The sequence below is a fragment of the Strigops habroptila genome, chromosome 12 (assembly GCF_004027225.2).
Source record: "Strigops habroptila isolate Jane chromosome 12, bStrHab1.2.pri, whole genome shotgun sequence".
Lineage (NCBI taxonomy): Eukaryota > Metazoa > Chordata > Aves > Psittaciformes > Psittacidae > Strigops > Strigops habroptila.
The window spans coordinates 16061061-16077967 of NC_044288.2; the positions used below are offsets into that span (position 1 = coordinate 16061061).

Here is a 16907-nt window from a genome sequence, read left to right on the forward strand (position 1 = left end):
CTCAAAACAATGATACTTCATATTAAATAGCTTAAGCCATTCAACACCATGGAACTTCCCATTCCTCCATCTCCTCCAGCACCAGGACCCAGAAGGAAGGACTTCTCTCCCTGCAGGAGATGGCTTCTGAGATGGGCACTGGCTGAGCCCTTGTGCCCACAGAGTCTTGTCCGGGGAAGGAAGTTCAGGCCAAGGCAGAAGGGTGACCAAGAAGTACATGGTGAAGGTCTACGGGCCTCCTAGATGGCTGAGGTTTCTGCTTGGCCAACACTGCCTCAAGGACAACATCAGTACTTCTGCCCCCTCAGAGCAAGAAATACTGCTGGCCAAATTCACACCTCCAGATTCCAGAGACCTTCCCAGCTGTGCCCCCAGCTCTGGTGGGAGAGGACTCAGCACACCATCCAACACGACCCATCAAGGTGTATGTACTTCCCACAGCTGCTCAGAACAAAGTGGTCTGGATTTCCCAGTGCCTCAGATGAGGATGCTGGAAGAGGACATTTACTGCAACAGCTAAACTGCCAGCCCAACGCCTGGAGTGCCTTAAAACCAATTTTCCTCTTGAGTTTCCAAATTAAATCTCAAAACAACCCTCTGAGGTAGGTAAGTATCTTTTAATAACTCTTTTACAGACAAGAAAAAAGTGCTGAAAGGGCAGTGAAGTGATTGACCCAAGACCCCACATCGATTCGGGGAGAACCTGACCCCTGGTCCCCCCTCACAAAACCCCAGACCATGCTCTTCCTCCTTGGGTCCAACATCTTCACTGGGTATTTACAGCAGCTGGTGCACCCCAGGGGCCTCTGCACTTGCTTATTGCCTAAGGGACATGCAGTGTAAATCTGGAGAGGGGACTGGTGCGTCCCTCCCATGAGGCTCAGTGAAGAAAAGTGACATGAAGCTGCTGAGTTATCTTTATTGTAGAAGCACATTAAGACACAGCGAGGCAGCAGAGACCGCGACGGTGCACGTGGGCCAGACCCGAGAAGACACCGCTGCGTCCCCACAGCCCTTCGCCCTCCACCTGAGCAAGGACAGGCCCCATTGGCCGCAGAAGGGGATGAAGGCAGCTCTGGCAGTCCTGGGGACTCGGCAGCTCTCCTGATGCTCAACATCAACTCTTCCTTTACTTGCCCTAGGGAGACAACGGGAGACAGTTTATTACTATAGTCCCAGAAGGTGGAGGGACCTGAAGGAACCATAGGGAAACCTGAAAGCTGATGATCCCACACTCTGTAGGGGCTCTGGGCTACCCTTGCCTCCACATGATGGGGGACAGCAGCATGCTGCTCTGCCAGTGCCCTCCCCAGTCAGCAGGGACTCAAAAAACAGAGCAGGGTAAAAGGAATGGGCAGGGCCCACCACCACAGCACTAGAATATTTGCATATTCCCATGGACTCAGCCCCACCATCCCCTGGCTGTGATAAGAGAGAAAAGCACACTGCAAGAGCCCTTTGCACCAGCCCTGCAGACTGCCCAGGCAAGGCAGGACACTCCAACCCTTGTGAAACACAACCCACAGAGGACAAGCTGGACAAAAGGGGGTAAATCACTGCCAATCTCTGTACCTTTGGTCACAGCTGATCCCTGGTGTTTGCTGGCAGTCTGATCTCCATTACTTCTGGAAAGAAAGAGCAAAAAATAAGTCCATCCCCAAGCATGACCACTGCTGTGTGACATTTGCCAAGCATTAGTATCAGCATGACAGCCCCTCTGGCCAGCTCAGCAGCCACATGGAACTGCATCAGAGCCTGGCACCAGGGTAAGTAGGCTGGGCCACGGCCAGTGTAGGAAAACAAGACTCATTTCAGCCTGAAACTAGGTGCTTTCCACACCTACTATATAACTGGGAAAGGTCCTGCTTTACACCTGCTCCCCCCCTTCCCCACCCCCGTTCCACCATCTGAAAAAGCAGCATTACGAAACAACAGGCATTGTAAGAAAACCAGGACTTGCCCACTGAAAACATGGGAGTTGTCTGTTTGTTAAGAAATACATTGTTTTAAAAAGGAGAAATTGGATATTCCCTTTGTTCCCTGACCTATTGACTAACTGGCGACTATCGCATGGATGGCTCTTAGAAAAACCTTTGAACAAATACAGGAACTGTGAGACATGCAGCATTGAAAGTGAAATGTGCTAGAAAGACCCACAATTAGTTCACCCATGCAACATAGCACTGCAGGACCTCTTGGCCAGCTAGCTTACCAAGAAAGATATCTAAACCCAGGACTCAAACCCACATTTATCTTCAGTAAAGCAGAACAAGATCTGAGGAATTTGGTCATGGCACAGACCTCCCAAAGAAGGTGGTGTGCCTGAATTCTGGCCAGCCTGAGGCCCCAGGGACAGGATATCCCTGCATGCAAGGTTTTCCACCACAGCACTGCACAAATACACCTTCAGTGTCAGATCTCTCCCAAGCCACATTGCTCCCACCCCTTCCTACAAGCACCCCTCCCTGAAGGCAATGTGGTCACCAGGCAGGGAAAGTGTGGAAATCCAGTAGCAGCTTTGCCCGCAGGAGTGGATGCAGACACTGAGCTGCAAAGGGACGAAATGGCTTGGACACATATTTTGTCAGGCAACCCAGTGCTCTCCACGAATAGTTTCAAAACATAGCTCAAGGAAATATTACATTTTGGAATTAACAATTTCTTATCTTCCGCCAAAGCTTAAAGAGGGGCCTTTGCATTTTCATTCTGCACATTGCAACTGTCTAAAATCATTTCTGATGCCAAAAGCACTGCTGGAGCTTGTTTCCTGGTTTTAGTAGCATATAAAGTGCCTGAATCTTCGGCAGAAAGAAGAATTCGTCATATTGAAAGTGACCATAAATTTCAGTGCTGAAAATAACATTGCTCTGTATGTCATTCATAAGCTTCTATAAATTTCCAGTCTGATTCTTCAGGTGACATAATATTCATAAGTAAAATAAACCATTGTGCATGGGGGTTTGTTTGGCTTTTCTTGCCTCAAGGAAAAAGCTTATCATTTTCCCTTTTAATTGCATTCAAGTCTCCTTGGAATACTTAACACAGCTACTAGGCTGTCCGACTTTCAGTAAATGGCAAAGGCTTTTCCTCTAATTGCAAAGGCTTGAGAGCCATAACAGCTTGGTAAAACACAGAACAGCATGGAATCCCAGACCAGGCACAGTTTTGTGGGAATCCTCTCTGTTTTTCAGCTTCGTGGTATACCCAATCTCATCTGTCTTGGGCAGCATGAGCACAGTCACCTATAGGCTTGGCAGGTGACTTTGTGACCAGCGCCTGGTCTCCCTGTGCCCCAGAATACACAAGCCAACAGTGGCACCATCATACTAAAGGTTGAAACATGAAGGCCCCCAGTATTATCACAAGCAAAATTATTTCTCTCTGCACTGTAATTTCTTTAACTTTCTCAACAACAGAGAACACTGCTGCTCTACAGAAGAGGGGAAGAGGAGCTGGGATGGTTACTTTCTAATGTTTTGGGCACCTGCTGGCACCCTGACAGTGAGCATGCTGGCATGGCATGACCCTATGGCATGATGGCTACCCCACAGGAAAGCTGTTTGTTGCCTACAAACACCTTCATACCAAAATTGTATTCAGAAACTAAAGCCCCCATTCAAAACTTTACAGAACTTCTCTTTGGCTGGCTCAATATTTTGATTCTCTTCAGGGAGCAATTCTCAATATTTCCCTCAGGATTAATATTCAGTTTCTCAGGAGTTCATGCCAATACAGAGGACATTCCTCCCAGGGTGCTACAGGGCATCCCACATGCTCCAGAGACACAAGCTGGGAAACCCTGGCTGCAGATCAAAGTGCTGGAGACTGATGAGCTTCCGCTGGTGGAAAGACAAAGCACAACTGAGAAATGTTTAACTCATCCGCTATGTGGGATCACGCAAGATGTCAAGGCTCAAGACCTTTCCCAAAAGTGTGCCACCTAGTGAGTAATTTTCATTTCCCAACCATCTCCCTGGATATTATTTGGGAAAACAGCCCTTTATGGTTCACGCAGTTCTGGTCTTTCTGTCCTCACCAAAGTCCCAGGACGAAAGCCAGATGTTTTCTCAGACATGTCACACTCTTACCACACAGCCCAGGTAAAACATGGAGACTGTGCCCAGGTTATATATTAAATCCAAGTCTGAACCTGTATTTAAACATCTGGACCATGAGCACCCCACTTGTGGGGATCTAATGATCCCATTGCAGGTGCAGGGACCAGACTGGCTCCCCACTATGCACTTGGAGTGAGAAGTGGGGTGCTATACACAACCCAGATGCATTTTGGTGGTTTTCTCCACCTCTCAGCAACATCCCACCCCAGGAAAAGAAAGAAAAAAATAAAGAAAAGAGGAGATGGGGGGTTCCAATGCCCCAGCCTGTGGTACAACTGAGCCCTTCCAGCTTGCAGGATGCCCTGAGCTGACCCTGACAGTACCGGAGCATGCTGCACCACATGGCTGAAGAGCAGTTGCAAAGCATGGCTTTAACCTGTCAGTTCAGCTAACTTGTTCATTCAATTAACCCATTGGTTACCCAGCCTGCAGGGTCAAGGACTGACAACTACTTCTCATTTTTCACTCTCCATTGTGGCTGCCTTGATCAGGTCCCCACAAGCTGAGACGGTGCCAGCAGTGGAGTTTCACAAGGGGAAAGGAAGAGATTGATGTTTCCCCAGCCCAGCTGTGGCATGCCGCTTACCACTTCAGGAGCAGGCTTTTTGCATTCACCTCGATAGTTTACCGTGATGTAGTTTGAAGCTCTCCTGCAAAGTGAGGACAAGACATTGCTTATTATTCATTTGCAATGCCACAACACTCTGCCATCGGCATGACAGTCCTCTGTGGGCTCCTTAATACTTTGATGCTACTTTCAATGTGATGGCATTTATTAGTCCCCAAGCAATCTTATGATCGGGCAGAAAGGGAATAAGGGACTCTGGAAACTTGTGTATCTTAATTAGCTGTCATCAGATTAATCTCAAGCATTTTGATCTATGTTTGCTTAACAGCAAGGCACCAAGGACACACTTGATAATGAGTCATGATATATCAAAACAAACACTGTGCTGCAAAAGACACTCGGGAATGGTGGATGGCCCTGTATTACTGAAATCTCTCCGCCTACTCACATGGCAGCTGAACACAAGTCACATTCATTTTTGTATGTTTTCCCATCAGTGCCACAGACCGGTTGTGAGGATTTGCTGCAGAAAATCCTTCCACCCTTTACCCCGTGCAGAATTCGATCACAGTCCAGCTGAAGAGAGAAAGAAATCACATTTGGTGCTGGTTCACTTGCACGACCCTCCTTTAGTGACTTAAAAGCACTTACAAACCAAGCCTTTCCATGGGGCCCCTCTGCCCTCCAGCAGGTCCCCCACTCCTCCAATAATGCCAGGCTTGTAGAAGATAGTGTCTCTTGTTGGACAAGCCAGCCAAGCTTTCGGGGACAGAGCCTGCCCTGCCCAGCACAGACCCCACTCATCTGTTTCACTTTGGCACATTGGTACAGGGCAGGTTTATTTCTCTCACCAGGGATTCACAGAAGATGAAAACCGCTGCCTGTCCCTAGTCCTCCTTACCAAGGCTTTGATGCTGTTTCATCCCCAAGAACAAAGACAAAACCCATTGGCCAAAATTAAGGAAAACCCTCTGCAGCAGCCTCGCACTGCCCGAGGGTGGTGAGACACGCAGCACAACTTCTGACACCCACTGTGTGAGGAGACATAAGCAGATACGAGCAGCTATGACTAATTAAGGGTGCCCTCTTGTTTCCTCTCGAGCACAACAACAGGAACATTTAGACACAGCTTTCCTTACAAACCACACGTGGCACAACCAAGACAAACTCCAAGCACAAGGAGTCCCTTAGGGACCCCAAAAAGCCTCTACGCACTTAGATCTCTGCACTAGAAGCATGTCAGGGTGGGTGTTGGCAGAGTCATAGCAAATTTCAAACAGCAGAGGTCAGAGATACTGCAGCCTGTTCCCTGGCACACACACACAGCCCCTTCCTTAGCCTGGTCACCCACCCCTGCTCCGGATGTTGAAAAACAGACCAAGGAGGAGCGACTAATGGGTTCCCATCTCCAGTGCTACAAAACATATTGCAACGACTGTAAATTGTGCAATAGGAGAGATGCATCTGGGATGGAGAGGACATTCCTCCTCCTGTCCCACCTGGAGATGCCACATTTAGCACAAAATGACGACTTATCAACAGCACTACAGAGCAGGAAGCCCCAGAGGGAAGGAAGATTTCACACCAGGTGGCATGGGGAGGATGGTGACTTTGGGATGCTGTGATAGCACCTGCTGGTTAAACATCACTTGCTAATTCCATTAATGTGCCTCTTCCTCCCTCATCTGGGTAATTATGGATGACGTGAAAGCAGACAATGCTGACCTTTGCAGTTCTCTGCTAAATGCCTTCCTACGTGTCAGACATTGCTGCCCGCAGCATGACCCATGTGTCTGCATTACTGCAGCCACCCCACCGCAGCCCCACACACTATCGGTCCCAGCAGCCAGTGCCACCACCCCTTTGGCACTGAGGAATTCCCGTGACAAAGCCCACAGGTGGCCCTGGAAAGAGGAGAGGAGGAGATTTGCTCTCTGAATCACCTCTTGTCAATCAGGCTCATCAGCATCCACTCCCCCTCCGGCGCTACCAGGAAATACCACTAAGCCCTTAAGCAGAGTGGCATTGTCACACCTCTGCCTCCTCTGGAATGCACCAAAATTGCTGTACCTGAACCACCTGCCAATGTTTTTAACTCAAATATCCCTTTTCTACAGGCAGTCAGCAGAAGAATTTCAGAGAGAGTTAAGGCAGTTTGTAGTGAGGTCCACAGAAAAACATTTCCTCTCCCTTCCATTTAAATGTTATTTAAATTACTTCATGCAAATGCTAGAGGGGTTAAAATATCATCCTAGCTCTTGACAACACCCTATAGCAGCGAGATCCACAGTTTAGTCTCCCTTTTGATGGTAACTCATTTTTTCTTATTAGTTTCATATTTTCCACTTTTAGCTTTGTTGAAACTATTGCATTTTCTTTTCATGGAGACAAGGGACAGCAGACACCTCCATCTTCCTCCCACATTATTCCATACACAGGCATCATCTATCACTCAGTGTTTCCCCTTTTAGCACTCCTTCCCTCTGCCAATCTTGTCCTCATCCCCTGGTCAGCTCCATCACCCTGTTCTGGCCATGGCCTTTAACTCAGCACCTTTTCAACACGTGGAGGGTGGCACTCCTCACCCCACTTTCACTGCATGTGGGGCAGGCATCCAGCCTGAGCTCAAGACCCCCATAGCTGAGGTACTTCCATAAGGAGTCTAGCCCAGAAGCAAAATTGGCTTAGGAGGGGCCCATATGGGCATATCCAGCCCCACTCCCTTTCCCTCTGCTTCAGTGCTGAGTGATACAGAAGCTTGCCATTGGCTTATAGATGCTTCCACTCATCCAAACCCTTCCAAGGACATGAGGCCAAGTGGGAAGCTTTAGGGTCATAGCAAGAACAGGAGGAGCTGCTGGGAAAGGAGCTGGCAGGGGCTTAGCACCAGCAGAGCTCCCCATGGGAGCAGTCCCCATTTCTGCCCATGCAGGTGCCACCTGAGATGCAGGAGGTAGGATTACCAGCCGGTAGGCATCGGTGTCCCTGCTCTGTGTCTTGCGGCCAGGCGCCGTCTTGCAGTTCCTACCGCTCTGAGCTGCATTTCCTTGTGGGCTGGCAGGGAGAAAGAGCAGATAGACAGCTCATCACACCACCCCTCCTGAACAAGGGGAGCACAGTGCAAACCCACCCTCTCCACAGACCCCCACAGGGAGCTGCTTGCACTATGGCATCCACACACCCACTGACACAGGAGGGGCGAGAAACCCCCCAGTCGCATGCTAACAGGGAGGCAGCTGACAGCCCGACAAACCTTGCCCTGTGCTCAGCCCAAGCACCACTCCTCCCCAGGGCTCTGGCATCCCTTGATGGATGGGGAGAAGAAAGACTTGCACCAGCCAAAAGTAAGAAATCCCAGAGCTTCCCAGCAACAGCTCTGAAAAAACCAGCAGCTGGGTCCTGCTCAAATCCAGCAGCTACAGAACAAACAGAATTGCCTGACCAGTGCCCAGAAAGCACGTGGTGCACCAGGCACTGACTCCAAGCCAATAGTGAGGGTGAGCCAGGGCCAGGCAGACACGTATGCTCTGCCAGGAAGCAGAGTTTGCTGAGCAAAGATGTCCCGAGAGGGATTTTGAGCACAGCAGTCACTGGTGCTTCATACACAGGAAAGTCAAGGCCAAAAAGGAGCAAAGGTTGCATGAGAACATGCTCCACTCTACGTGCCTCTTCCCCATCACCAGCTTAGCCAGTGGGGAGAAGTGCTGTACTGAGCATCAAAACCACAGTGTTAAATTCTCTATCCCAGGCAGTGCTCCTTGTGTGCTACTGAACCATTCTGGCTCCAGTTAACGTCCTAACCACCTCTAGGGAAAAAGCATGTAGGTGGAAGGGGACAGAAACTGGTGCCAGGGCTTGTGGGGTGGCTGGGGGGACAGGCTGCCATCCATCCCAGGCAATGCTGAACTTACCCTCTGCTCGATGAGAAGGGACGTCTCTCATTCATATCCTGCTGTGACCCTGAACCATGACAGCCCTTCTGCAAAAGGGGCAGGATCACAGTCAACAACCAAACACAGAAACAACTTTTACACAACTAGAAAAGCAGCAAAGCTAAAGCAGCTCCTGTACCTTCCCCCCTTCTTCTCCCAGACCCAGAGATTTATGGGGCTGTTCTTAGAGAAGCAGGTTTGATGTTTGCTCCATACCCACCCCTTGGCTTTAATACCCACCAAATGTTATCATCTGAGGCTTACAGGATTGTGGGTGCCTGAACCTGCCCTTTATCTCTCATATAGCATCACACCACTGGGAAAGTGAGAGGGGCTGTTCTGTCAGGTCCAAACGTGCCCATTTTGTTTGCTCACACATAGGTTCATCCCGCAAATGAGTGAGGCTTTCCAACACAACCTGCTTCTCCCCCATCGTTAGCTGGTTCCAGCATCCCAAGCACCCCAGGCTGACCACAGACAGTCCCTGGCCATCAGGATCCCACAGACTCTCACCAGCCCTGTTCTCTGAGCTCAGAGCAGGCTCTGAGCTCCATCTCACCTGTCTTGAATTCACTGAAGCTTGTTGTTTGTTGCGCTGGCCAGTTCCACCAGACTGACCTCCTCTTTGGGCTTCTTTTTTACTGGAAGAAGGAGAGAGGAGGAAAAAGAAGTGCTATAGTAGTGTGACTGCCACCAGAACCCAAGGCTGCCTTGTAAGCCAGTGTCATGACATTAGGCACCACCTCCCCGTCGCAGTCCCTGTTCCTGGTGGTCCTGTTCCTAATTCCCACCCCTAAACCTTCTCCCTTCTCCTCACCATTCCCACTGTACGCTACATCCTGGATCCAGGTGGTTGCTTTCATATCAGGGCTGCTTCTGCATATGCTCTATGGGAGTAGAGAGAGAGCATCTGGAAGGCAAAGTACACGCATGGGAAACTCCTCAGGAGCTGCCCACGCCCAGCAGCCCCCTGGGACAGGGTTTGCTCTCTATCAACCTTGCTTCTCCTTCTCTACTCCACGCTGCTTCTCACCTGCCCCTGGGCCCTTTGCACTGAAAGGGAAGTGGGAAGAGGGGAAATGGCTGGAGCCCTACTGCCGGAACATCTCTTGAAGGGTCACTGGGATTCAGGACTCTCTCCCAGGCATCGCCCTGATGCAGCTTCAGAGGCAGAAGCTGCGGTTTTGCTGCTGGAGGTTTCCCTCTCTGCTGTTGTGGCTCAGAGGAAGCTGTACTCACAACTTCTCAGCACACATGAGACATTTGTTGATGTGCTGCTTGCCAGAGGAATCCCGAACAGGGTCATTCTCCCTCGTGCAGGACAGTCGTCCACCAGCTTCGAACTGTGAGCGGAACTCACTGCAGTCGTCCTGTGGAAGGAGGGCAGTGGTTAGGGTACCCTGTCCTCCTTGTCTTATTGATCTGATTCTTAGAAACCTGGCATTTCCTGCCAGAAAAGTATTGAAGCATCACAAATGCATCACAGAAGAGCCTGGGTGTGGGCAAGAGAAGAGGGTGTGCAGTAGCAGCCACTTAGTATATAACAGAAGAGTGAGTCAGAAAAATTACGGGTCCTTCTGCCTGCACAGCACGTGTTGGGAGTTTTCTAGTGTGGTCCAACTAATTATTATTCTCCTTGTTGGGCTATCCAAAGCATGCCAGTGATGTGACTGATACGGTATTAAAGTCCCTCCTACTTCTCCCAACATCCTTAATACACAGCTACAGCCTATTCCCAGGTTGTAGCTCAGATAATAACTTACAAAGCAAGTAGTATCCCCAAAACCAACCAGGCTTTGGGCCATGTCAATCAAGAAGCAGCAGTTACAACATAAAAGCACGACGTAAATATACTTAATAGTCCAAGAGCAGTAGAAGTCTGTTTTCAGAGTGGATGATTAATTTGTTCCCTGTTCAAAATCACTGTACAGAAACCATGTTAATTTGCCCCTGTTATGTAACATGGGGCAAATGTAAACATTCAATCTCCCTCATTTCAACTGTTTCAGATCCCAAACAGCAAGTACAAAGGATAAGTAACTGCATCCTGCTTACCCTTTGTTTTTTTACAAGTAGGTTTCAACACTTGTACTTTTCTGCCTGTTTTGTGCATAGGAGAGTTTTGGTTAAATTGCAGTAAGGTCCTTAGTGGGTCACTGGCATCATCTTTTGCTTTGCTCAGAAGTTTCCAACACCTCATTCTCTCTGCCAGGGAAGGATTTCCTCAGGATTGTGTCCTGCATCCCAGCCAGGGCATGTCAGCCTCTAGCTTCTCAGCTTTGCTACTGGACTAACACCAGCAAAACACACAGAGTACAAAGCCTCACATTTCCCTAGAGCCAAACTAGCCATGAGGAGGAGACACATGATCCAGCACAGGATGACCCTGCACCGGCTGTGCCAGCAGCCACCTTACATTGCTCCCACCTCATATAAGCGTTGCACCCAACTCACATCCCCTGAGAGCCTCACTGCTGCTTCCCATCACCAGCCTCTGCTCACATACCTGTGGAATTCAGGCAATGTTTTCCCTCTCCAACAAGCCCAGGAAAACTCTCCCAGTCCCTCTGTACCTCGTTCCCTGGGACAAGCCCAGCTCGGCACCCCAGTCCTCTGCTTCTGAGACATCTCTGCCTTCCCCTTATAGCCTCCCTTAGCCTCCCTTTGAACTAGCATATCTGGAGCTCTCTTAGCTTCCTGACCTCTGCTGCAAAAACCTCGCTGAGTACATCCAAGACTTGCCTTTGCCTTTTTCATGGCGTGTCGTGTGCCTGACCCACTAATAAATGCAGGGCTTTCTTATCCTTTGTCACTTCCAAGTGACAAGCAGGAATTCTTGTTAATCACTGACTGTGTGATCCTGCAGTTATTACATTTTATCCTGTTTCTATTACTTCAGGCCTCAGCGCTATCCAATTAGTCGTGAGTGATCTGCTGATCCTCTTTGCTGATGCTGCCTCCCAGCTTTGTCATCAGCAAATTTCACTTACACTTCCTTTTTTTTCATGCCAAAGTCATTAGGAAAAGCACTGAAACAGGATTATCCCCAAGACTGAGGCTTAAGCAGACCAGTCCCTACCATAGCAGAAGTTGAAAGGTAAGTGTTGGAAAACAGCTTTTTCTCCACTTACAGAGCTTTTTCCAGAAAAGCATCCATGCACAGGGACATGGTGGCTGCAGGGGTGTAGAAAGAAGGTGGCAAATGGCAGCTCCGAAGTTTCCAACAAGAAAAGCCACAGGCCCATGGAGATAGCTCAGGGCCAAGCTCTCCTCCCAGAATACAATGGTCTTGTCAGCTTCGCAGAGTTCAGATTTAGAGCTTTTCACCCAGATTTTTCTTTTTGACTTAGTTAGCACCCTCAGCAGCACTGACTTCTCCACCCTTGAGCCAGGTTCTAGGACAGCACAGCACACCTGGTTTCTTATTCTGATGGGATTTGCCTGTCTCTAGATCCAGAGGTCAGCAGGATAAACTGTAAAGTTCAGGCACAAGTTGTTCACTTGGGGGATTTGAGAACATGAACAAGAAATGAGGGAAAGGAAAGTGGATCTCAAAATTAAATCAGTGGAGAAAGAGCAACTGAGTAGAATAATGTTGCTTTTTCTCTATCTAGGGTGAAAATCCAATAAAGTTTTATATTGACCTGCCTAATACTTTAATCTCACCTTATCTTCCTTTTGTCTGTTTTTAGATAACTCCTGTCCATTCTCCCTTTTGCTGGAAGAGAAGCAAGATGAGAAAGTGAATACCACTGTGCTCCATGGAGCAAAAGGCTTTCCCCACCATCGGCTGCAGGAGGGGCAAGCAATGCCATCCACCGGCACTGGCAGCAGGCTCTCTCCAGCAACTGTTTTCTCAGGAGAAAAGGATGGGTTTTGCCTCTACTCACAACTTCTCTGCACACATGATGCACTTATTGCTGTGTTGCTTCCCAGAGGAATCCCGGACAGGGTCATTTTCTCTTGTGCAGGAAAGTTTTCCTTTTTTGAACAGGTCCCGAAACTCTTGGCAGTCATCCTGTGGAAATGCCAAGAGTGTGAGTTGTCACAGATACGCTGACAGAGATGCATCTCCCAGAAATCCACGAAGGATTATCCACCCAACGAATTATATTTCAAACCCTATTTTGTTTCCTTGAGGCGTAACTCAGTGGAAAACCATAGTTTGCCTGATGTGTTCTCTTAAATTACAGCATGCAACATAAACCAAATAAATTAGTATGTTTAGATGAGCAGATTTGTCTTTTGCAGCCAGGGTAGCCTTATTTTTATTCCTAACAGATAAGACATGCAGGAGCCTGCCTAAAGGACCCAGGTTCTGCTCTACGTATAAAAGCTATAGTTTCCCACTGTATTTTGAATGAGGAATTTGGTTTTCCCATCTCTCATGAGAGAACACAGTACCAAGAATTTTAAAATCCACACACAGTAAAAAGATGAAGCTGCAGGCATTAAAAATAAAATATATCTTTGCACACCTGACGTTCCAAGGTATGCTGGCATAAGAGGTGGGTATTTTTACCTTCCACTTAACATGATGTTATGCCTTAAGTGAAGCAAAGCACTCTATTTCACATGAGGCTTTTATAGCAAAACCTGCTTAAGCATTTCAACCTGGTCTTTGTTTTTCTCTGAACAGCTTTCCTATAGCTTTCAGGGTGCACAAGCAGGTTTGTAGCATAACAAACATGCTACATGTGAAGTCTTTAAGTTCTTTTATGCAGCACTTCTAAGTTTATCTGCCAAGTGTATAGCTGTAATACATTATTTTTATACCCTCACAGTGTGTAGAGGAGATGGTTTGATAACTTATCCCAGCTCTGCAGATGGGGAAGTCAAGCCCAGAAAATTACTTGCCGAAAGCCAGACAGAAAATCTATGGTTGAACAAAGAAATTCAGCGTAGGTCTCTTCCTAACACTGAAACTGTCCTTCTGCCTTCAGAATCACACTTTGGCATGTCAGGTGTTTAAAAAAGATCTCCCTTAGGACAGCTGTGCTTTTACAGAGCCTTTAAATTGTCCAGGCACACAAGAACTAGAAAGATACCCTGCTTAACCACATGTAAAGAAAAAAAATAAATCACTGCAACCAACACTATCTGATGGAAACCAGTTCACTCCTATCTAGAATAAAAACCCAAGGCTCAAAAAGACAACTCCCTCCACATAAAGACGTGCTATCTAGAAAAACAGCTATGGGTAAAAGAAACCAGCCAGGTGCATCAACAAGATAAACAAGGGACAATTAGAGTCAGCCTGCTCCCACACCCTGCCCTAGTCAGAGCTCACATACACCATCATTGCTCTTAATTATTTGTCAGATGCCAATGGTGTGCCTTATAAACAGGCAGGTATACTCCTTAGCCTGTGCTCTGGGTCAGGCACAGACCATACGTGCCATGTTGGTAATTGCCCGACAGCGACTAGATTGCCTGGGAGGAGCCACAAGGAGTTTTGGTTTCTTTTATGCTCCTGAATGGCACAAAGCTTCATGCTCCTTTGGACCCTCTTCCCAAGTTAGAGTATATTTGCCCTGCTCCCATTACAGAAACACAGCTGGGTCCTTACCCATCTGCCAAGCCATCATTTCCCACTGCAGACAAGGAAACACACTCAGCAAGTGGGTCAGAGGAAGACACAATGTCACCACATTGTCCTGCTCCCAGATTGCCAATAAAACTGACTTTAGTAGCAATGTTTCACCTCACCTCTCCCAAGGAGTCCACATTCCTGTTCACCTCTCCACCACTCCCTTTGTTTTTTGAGTCTTTTTCCCTGCAAAAAAGGGAGGCATGAGTGACAGAGCAGCATGCAGTCTTCAGACTTAAAACCAAAATAGCTAGTGATTAAAGTCCAGTCCTGCCAACCCCACCTCCTCGTTTGCGCAAGGCAGTGGGATGGACCAGCACTGAGGCTCTAGCTCAGTGAGACCTGCCCAGAGTGTTTAGCATCTCTGCACTGGGGGCATTTTGACATCCTTTCTCTCTGCCTAACATCCACATGTTTCCACCCTACTAAACACCATCTATGGAAACAAGAAACAAGCGTTTTCATCCTGGATTTGCTCCTTACACTCTATGTGAAGAGCTAGAGAGTGCTACTGAGTTCACAAATTTTCTGAAGAGCTACTAACAGGTCTGTCTGGCCCAGAACTATGATGAGAGTCCTGATAGTGTGCTTATCACTATGGGAGGAGAGGACATGCTGCAGATGGTCAGTGTGGCCACTGGAGCCAGCATGTGAGCCACCGGGCAGTCAATACTCACATCAGCCTTTGGCACATCAGGCACTTGTTGAGGTCTGCTTTGCCATCCGGGCTGCTGATGTGCTCCTTGGTGGTGGGACAGGAAAACTTCCCACTGCGCAGAAGTGACCAGATTTGCGTGCACTCATCCTGAAAAGCACAGAGGAGGGCAGTCAGTGGAGGCTCCCTCAGAGGCCATCAAGATCCTGAGAACAGTTTGTTTACATTTAAGCTTTTTTGGGTGGACTACGTGCTCTCCACGTAGTTTGTTAACACCAGCCCTGGGGCTACCACACTCCTCACCCCCATCCCTCAACACACACAACAAGTGGTACAGGCAGCACCCAGAGCCCTGCTCGTGGCTCCCAAGGCAAAAAAGGAGAAAGTTCAAAACCCATTGTAAGGGCCATTATTCATGGGAAAAGGAATACATACTTAATTTGCATGCAGCTGCAAATTGCTACCCGCTGCAGGGGAGGAATCCATGTTATAACGCTAGTCAAGAGTGGAAAATATAGCCCTAGAAGTTCCAGTGGGATGCAAGAGCAATGAATCGACCAGAGTGACTGAAGAGCAATTCAGGTGAAAGACTGAAGCACAGAAAAGGACAATCCTCTTAGGAAACAGAGCAGTAATATTGTGTAACGCTGCAGCAACCAATTGCCTCTTCTGCTGGGTAACTGAAATGCGGGAGAGGGAGAATCAATGAACCATTTAGTTATTTTGGGCTACTATGTTTTGCAAAGGGTCTTGACTGCGAAGAGACAAGCTTGTTTGATTAAAACATGAACAGAGCTGACTTCTCAGTCATTGGATCAAATAATTTCCTGAGACTCAAAGGACTTGCCTTGATTCTTTTAATTATCAAACTCGGAAATTATCCAGCAGAAACCCCAGCTTCTGATCAGAAGCAAAATCCTGAAATATCATTAGAAATATAATATATGACATTTCTAACTTCATCTCATGAGGTTTCCAGCCCAGAGCTGTTCGGATTTGTGCTCTGCATAGTGCACCAAATATACACTGTCAGCTAAAGCCATTGCTGTATTACAAAAGTGTTGTCTCTCAACATGGAAAAATTCACTGCTTTTTCCACCACTGAAAAAGCATTATGATATCTAAGATTAGTCCGTCTAAATGGCTTTGCTCAGAGCATGCATTAAGCAGTATAGCTCACAAAACAAAAGGAGAATAAGAATAGAAAAGGTTGGACTCGCCTTAATCGAAGCTTGGCTGGCAACATCTGCAACAGAAAAACCAACAATGAAACCATACAAAAATCTTTGAAGGGAAATTTTAAATCAAAAGCATTTAATTAAAATACTTGATGCGGTTTCCTAATCCACCCAAATAACCTCAAGATAAGAGCTAATCCAATGCATTATTGCACACTAATAGAAAGGACTGGGCATTAGAGACTTTCTGGAACATTGCACTTTTTGTCATTCAAATGCAAAAGCACATCCATTTATTGTGTCTTTGTGACCTTCTTTACTGTGTTACTTTTCTCAGGCTTAAAATCCAAATTCCAAGAATGATTCACTGTTTATTATTATATCCCACTGCCTCACTAGTTGTATCAACCTTACCCAAATATTTTTGGCTTTCATCATCATCCCTTAAAATCGGAATACCAAAGCCAGGCTATATCATTGTTGTTTGTCTAAAACTTCAAATTCCTTTTCAAGGCCCATTCCATTTGCAGTACCTCACATAAATTGTCAAATTAATAATGAGTCAGCAGGTAGGTAGCTGATACATGTTTCTTTTTACTAAGCCACTTAGAGCCGGAATAATACATTTCATCCTTTCCTCTTGCATCATCAGTGGCATCACAGGGAACCATCAAGAAATCCTCCATTAGCTCTTTTTCAACAGAAATAGGCAGTAAAGACCATTGCATCAAGCCTAAACTCCTGCTAAAGTCCCTATTGGAGCCATACAAAAATGGATTCCTTAGTAAGTGTGACAAGAAATTCCTGGTTTTCTGAATTTACCAAAAATTGCATTACACTTTTTTCAAAGTTAATCTTTTAACATA

At 47.3% G+C, this 16907-nt stretch overlaps 1 protein-coding gene across 1 annotated transcript; it reads right to left on the reverse strand.

Annotated features, from left to right (window-relative positions):
- Positions 1 to 899: 899 nt before the first annotated feature.
- LOC115616054 (serine protease inhibitor Kazal-type 5-like) lies at positions 900 to 16479 on the reverse strand. The gene is made up of 13 exons (XM_030504867.1): positions 16456 to 16479; positions 14886 to 15013; positions 14328 to 14394; positions 12509 to 12636; positions 12285 to 12336; positions 9858 to 9988; positions 9178 to 9259; positions 8598 to 8665; positions 7650 to 7740; positions 5135 to 5262; positions 4705 to 4768; positions 1573 to 1625; positions 900 to 1138 (listed from the first exon to the last, which is right to left on the reverse strand). The coding sequence occupies exons 1-12, from the start codon at positions 16477 to 16479 to the stop codon at positions 1620 to 1622; spliced, it is 969 nt and encodes a 322-aa protein (XP_030360727.1). The 3' UTR covers positions 900 to 1138; positions 1573 to 1619.
- Positions 16480 to 16907: the final 428 nt, after the last annotated feature.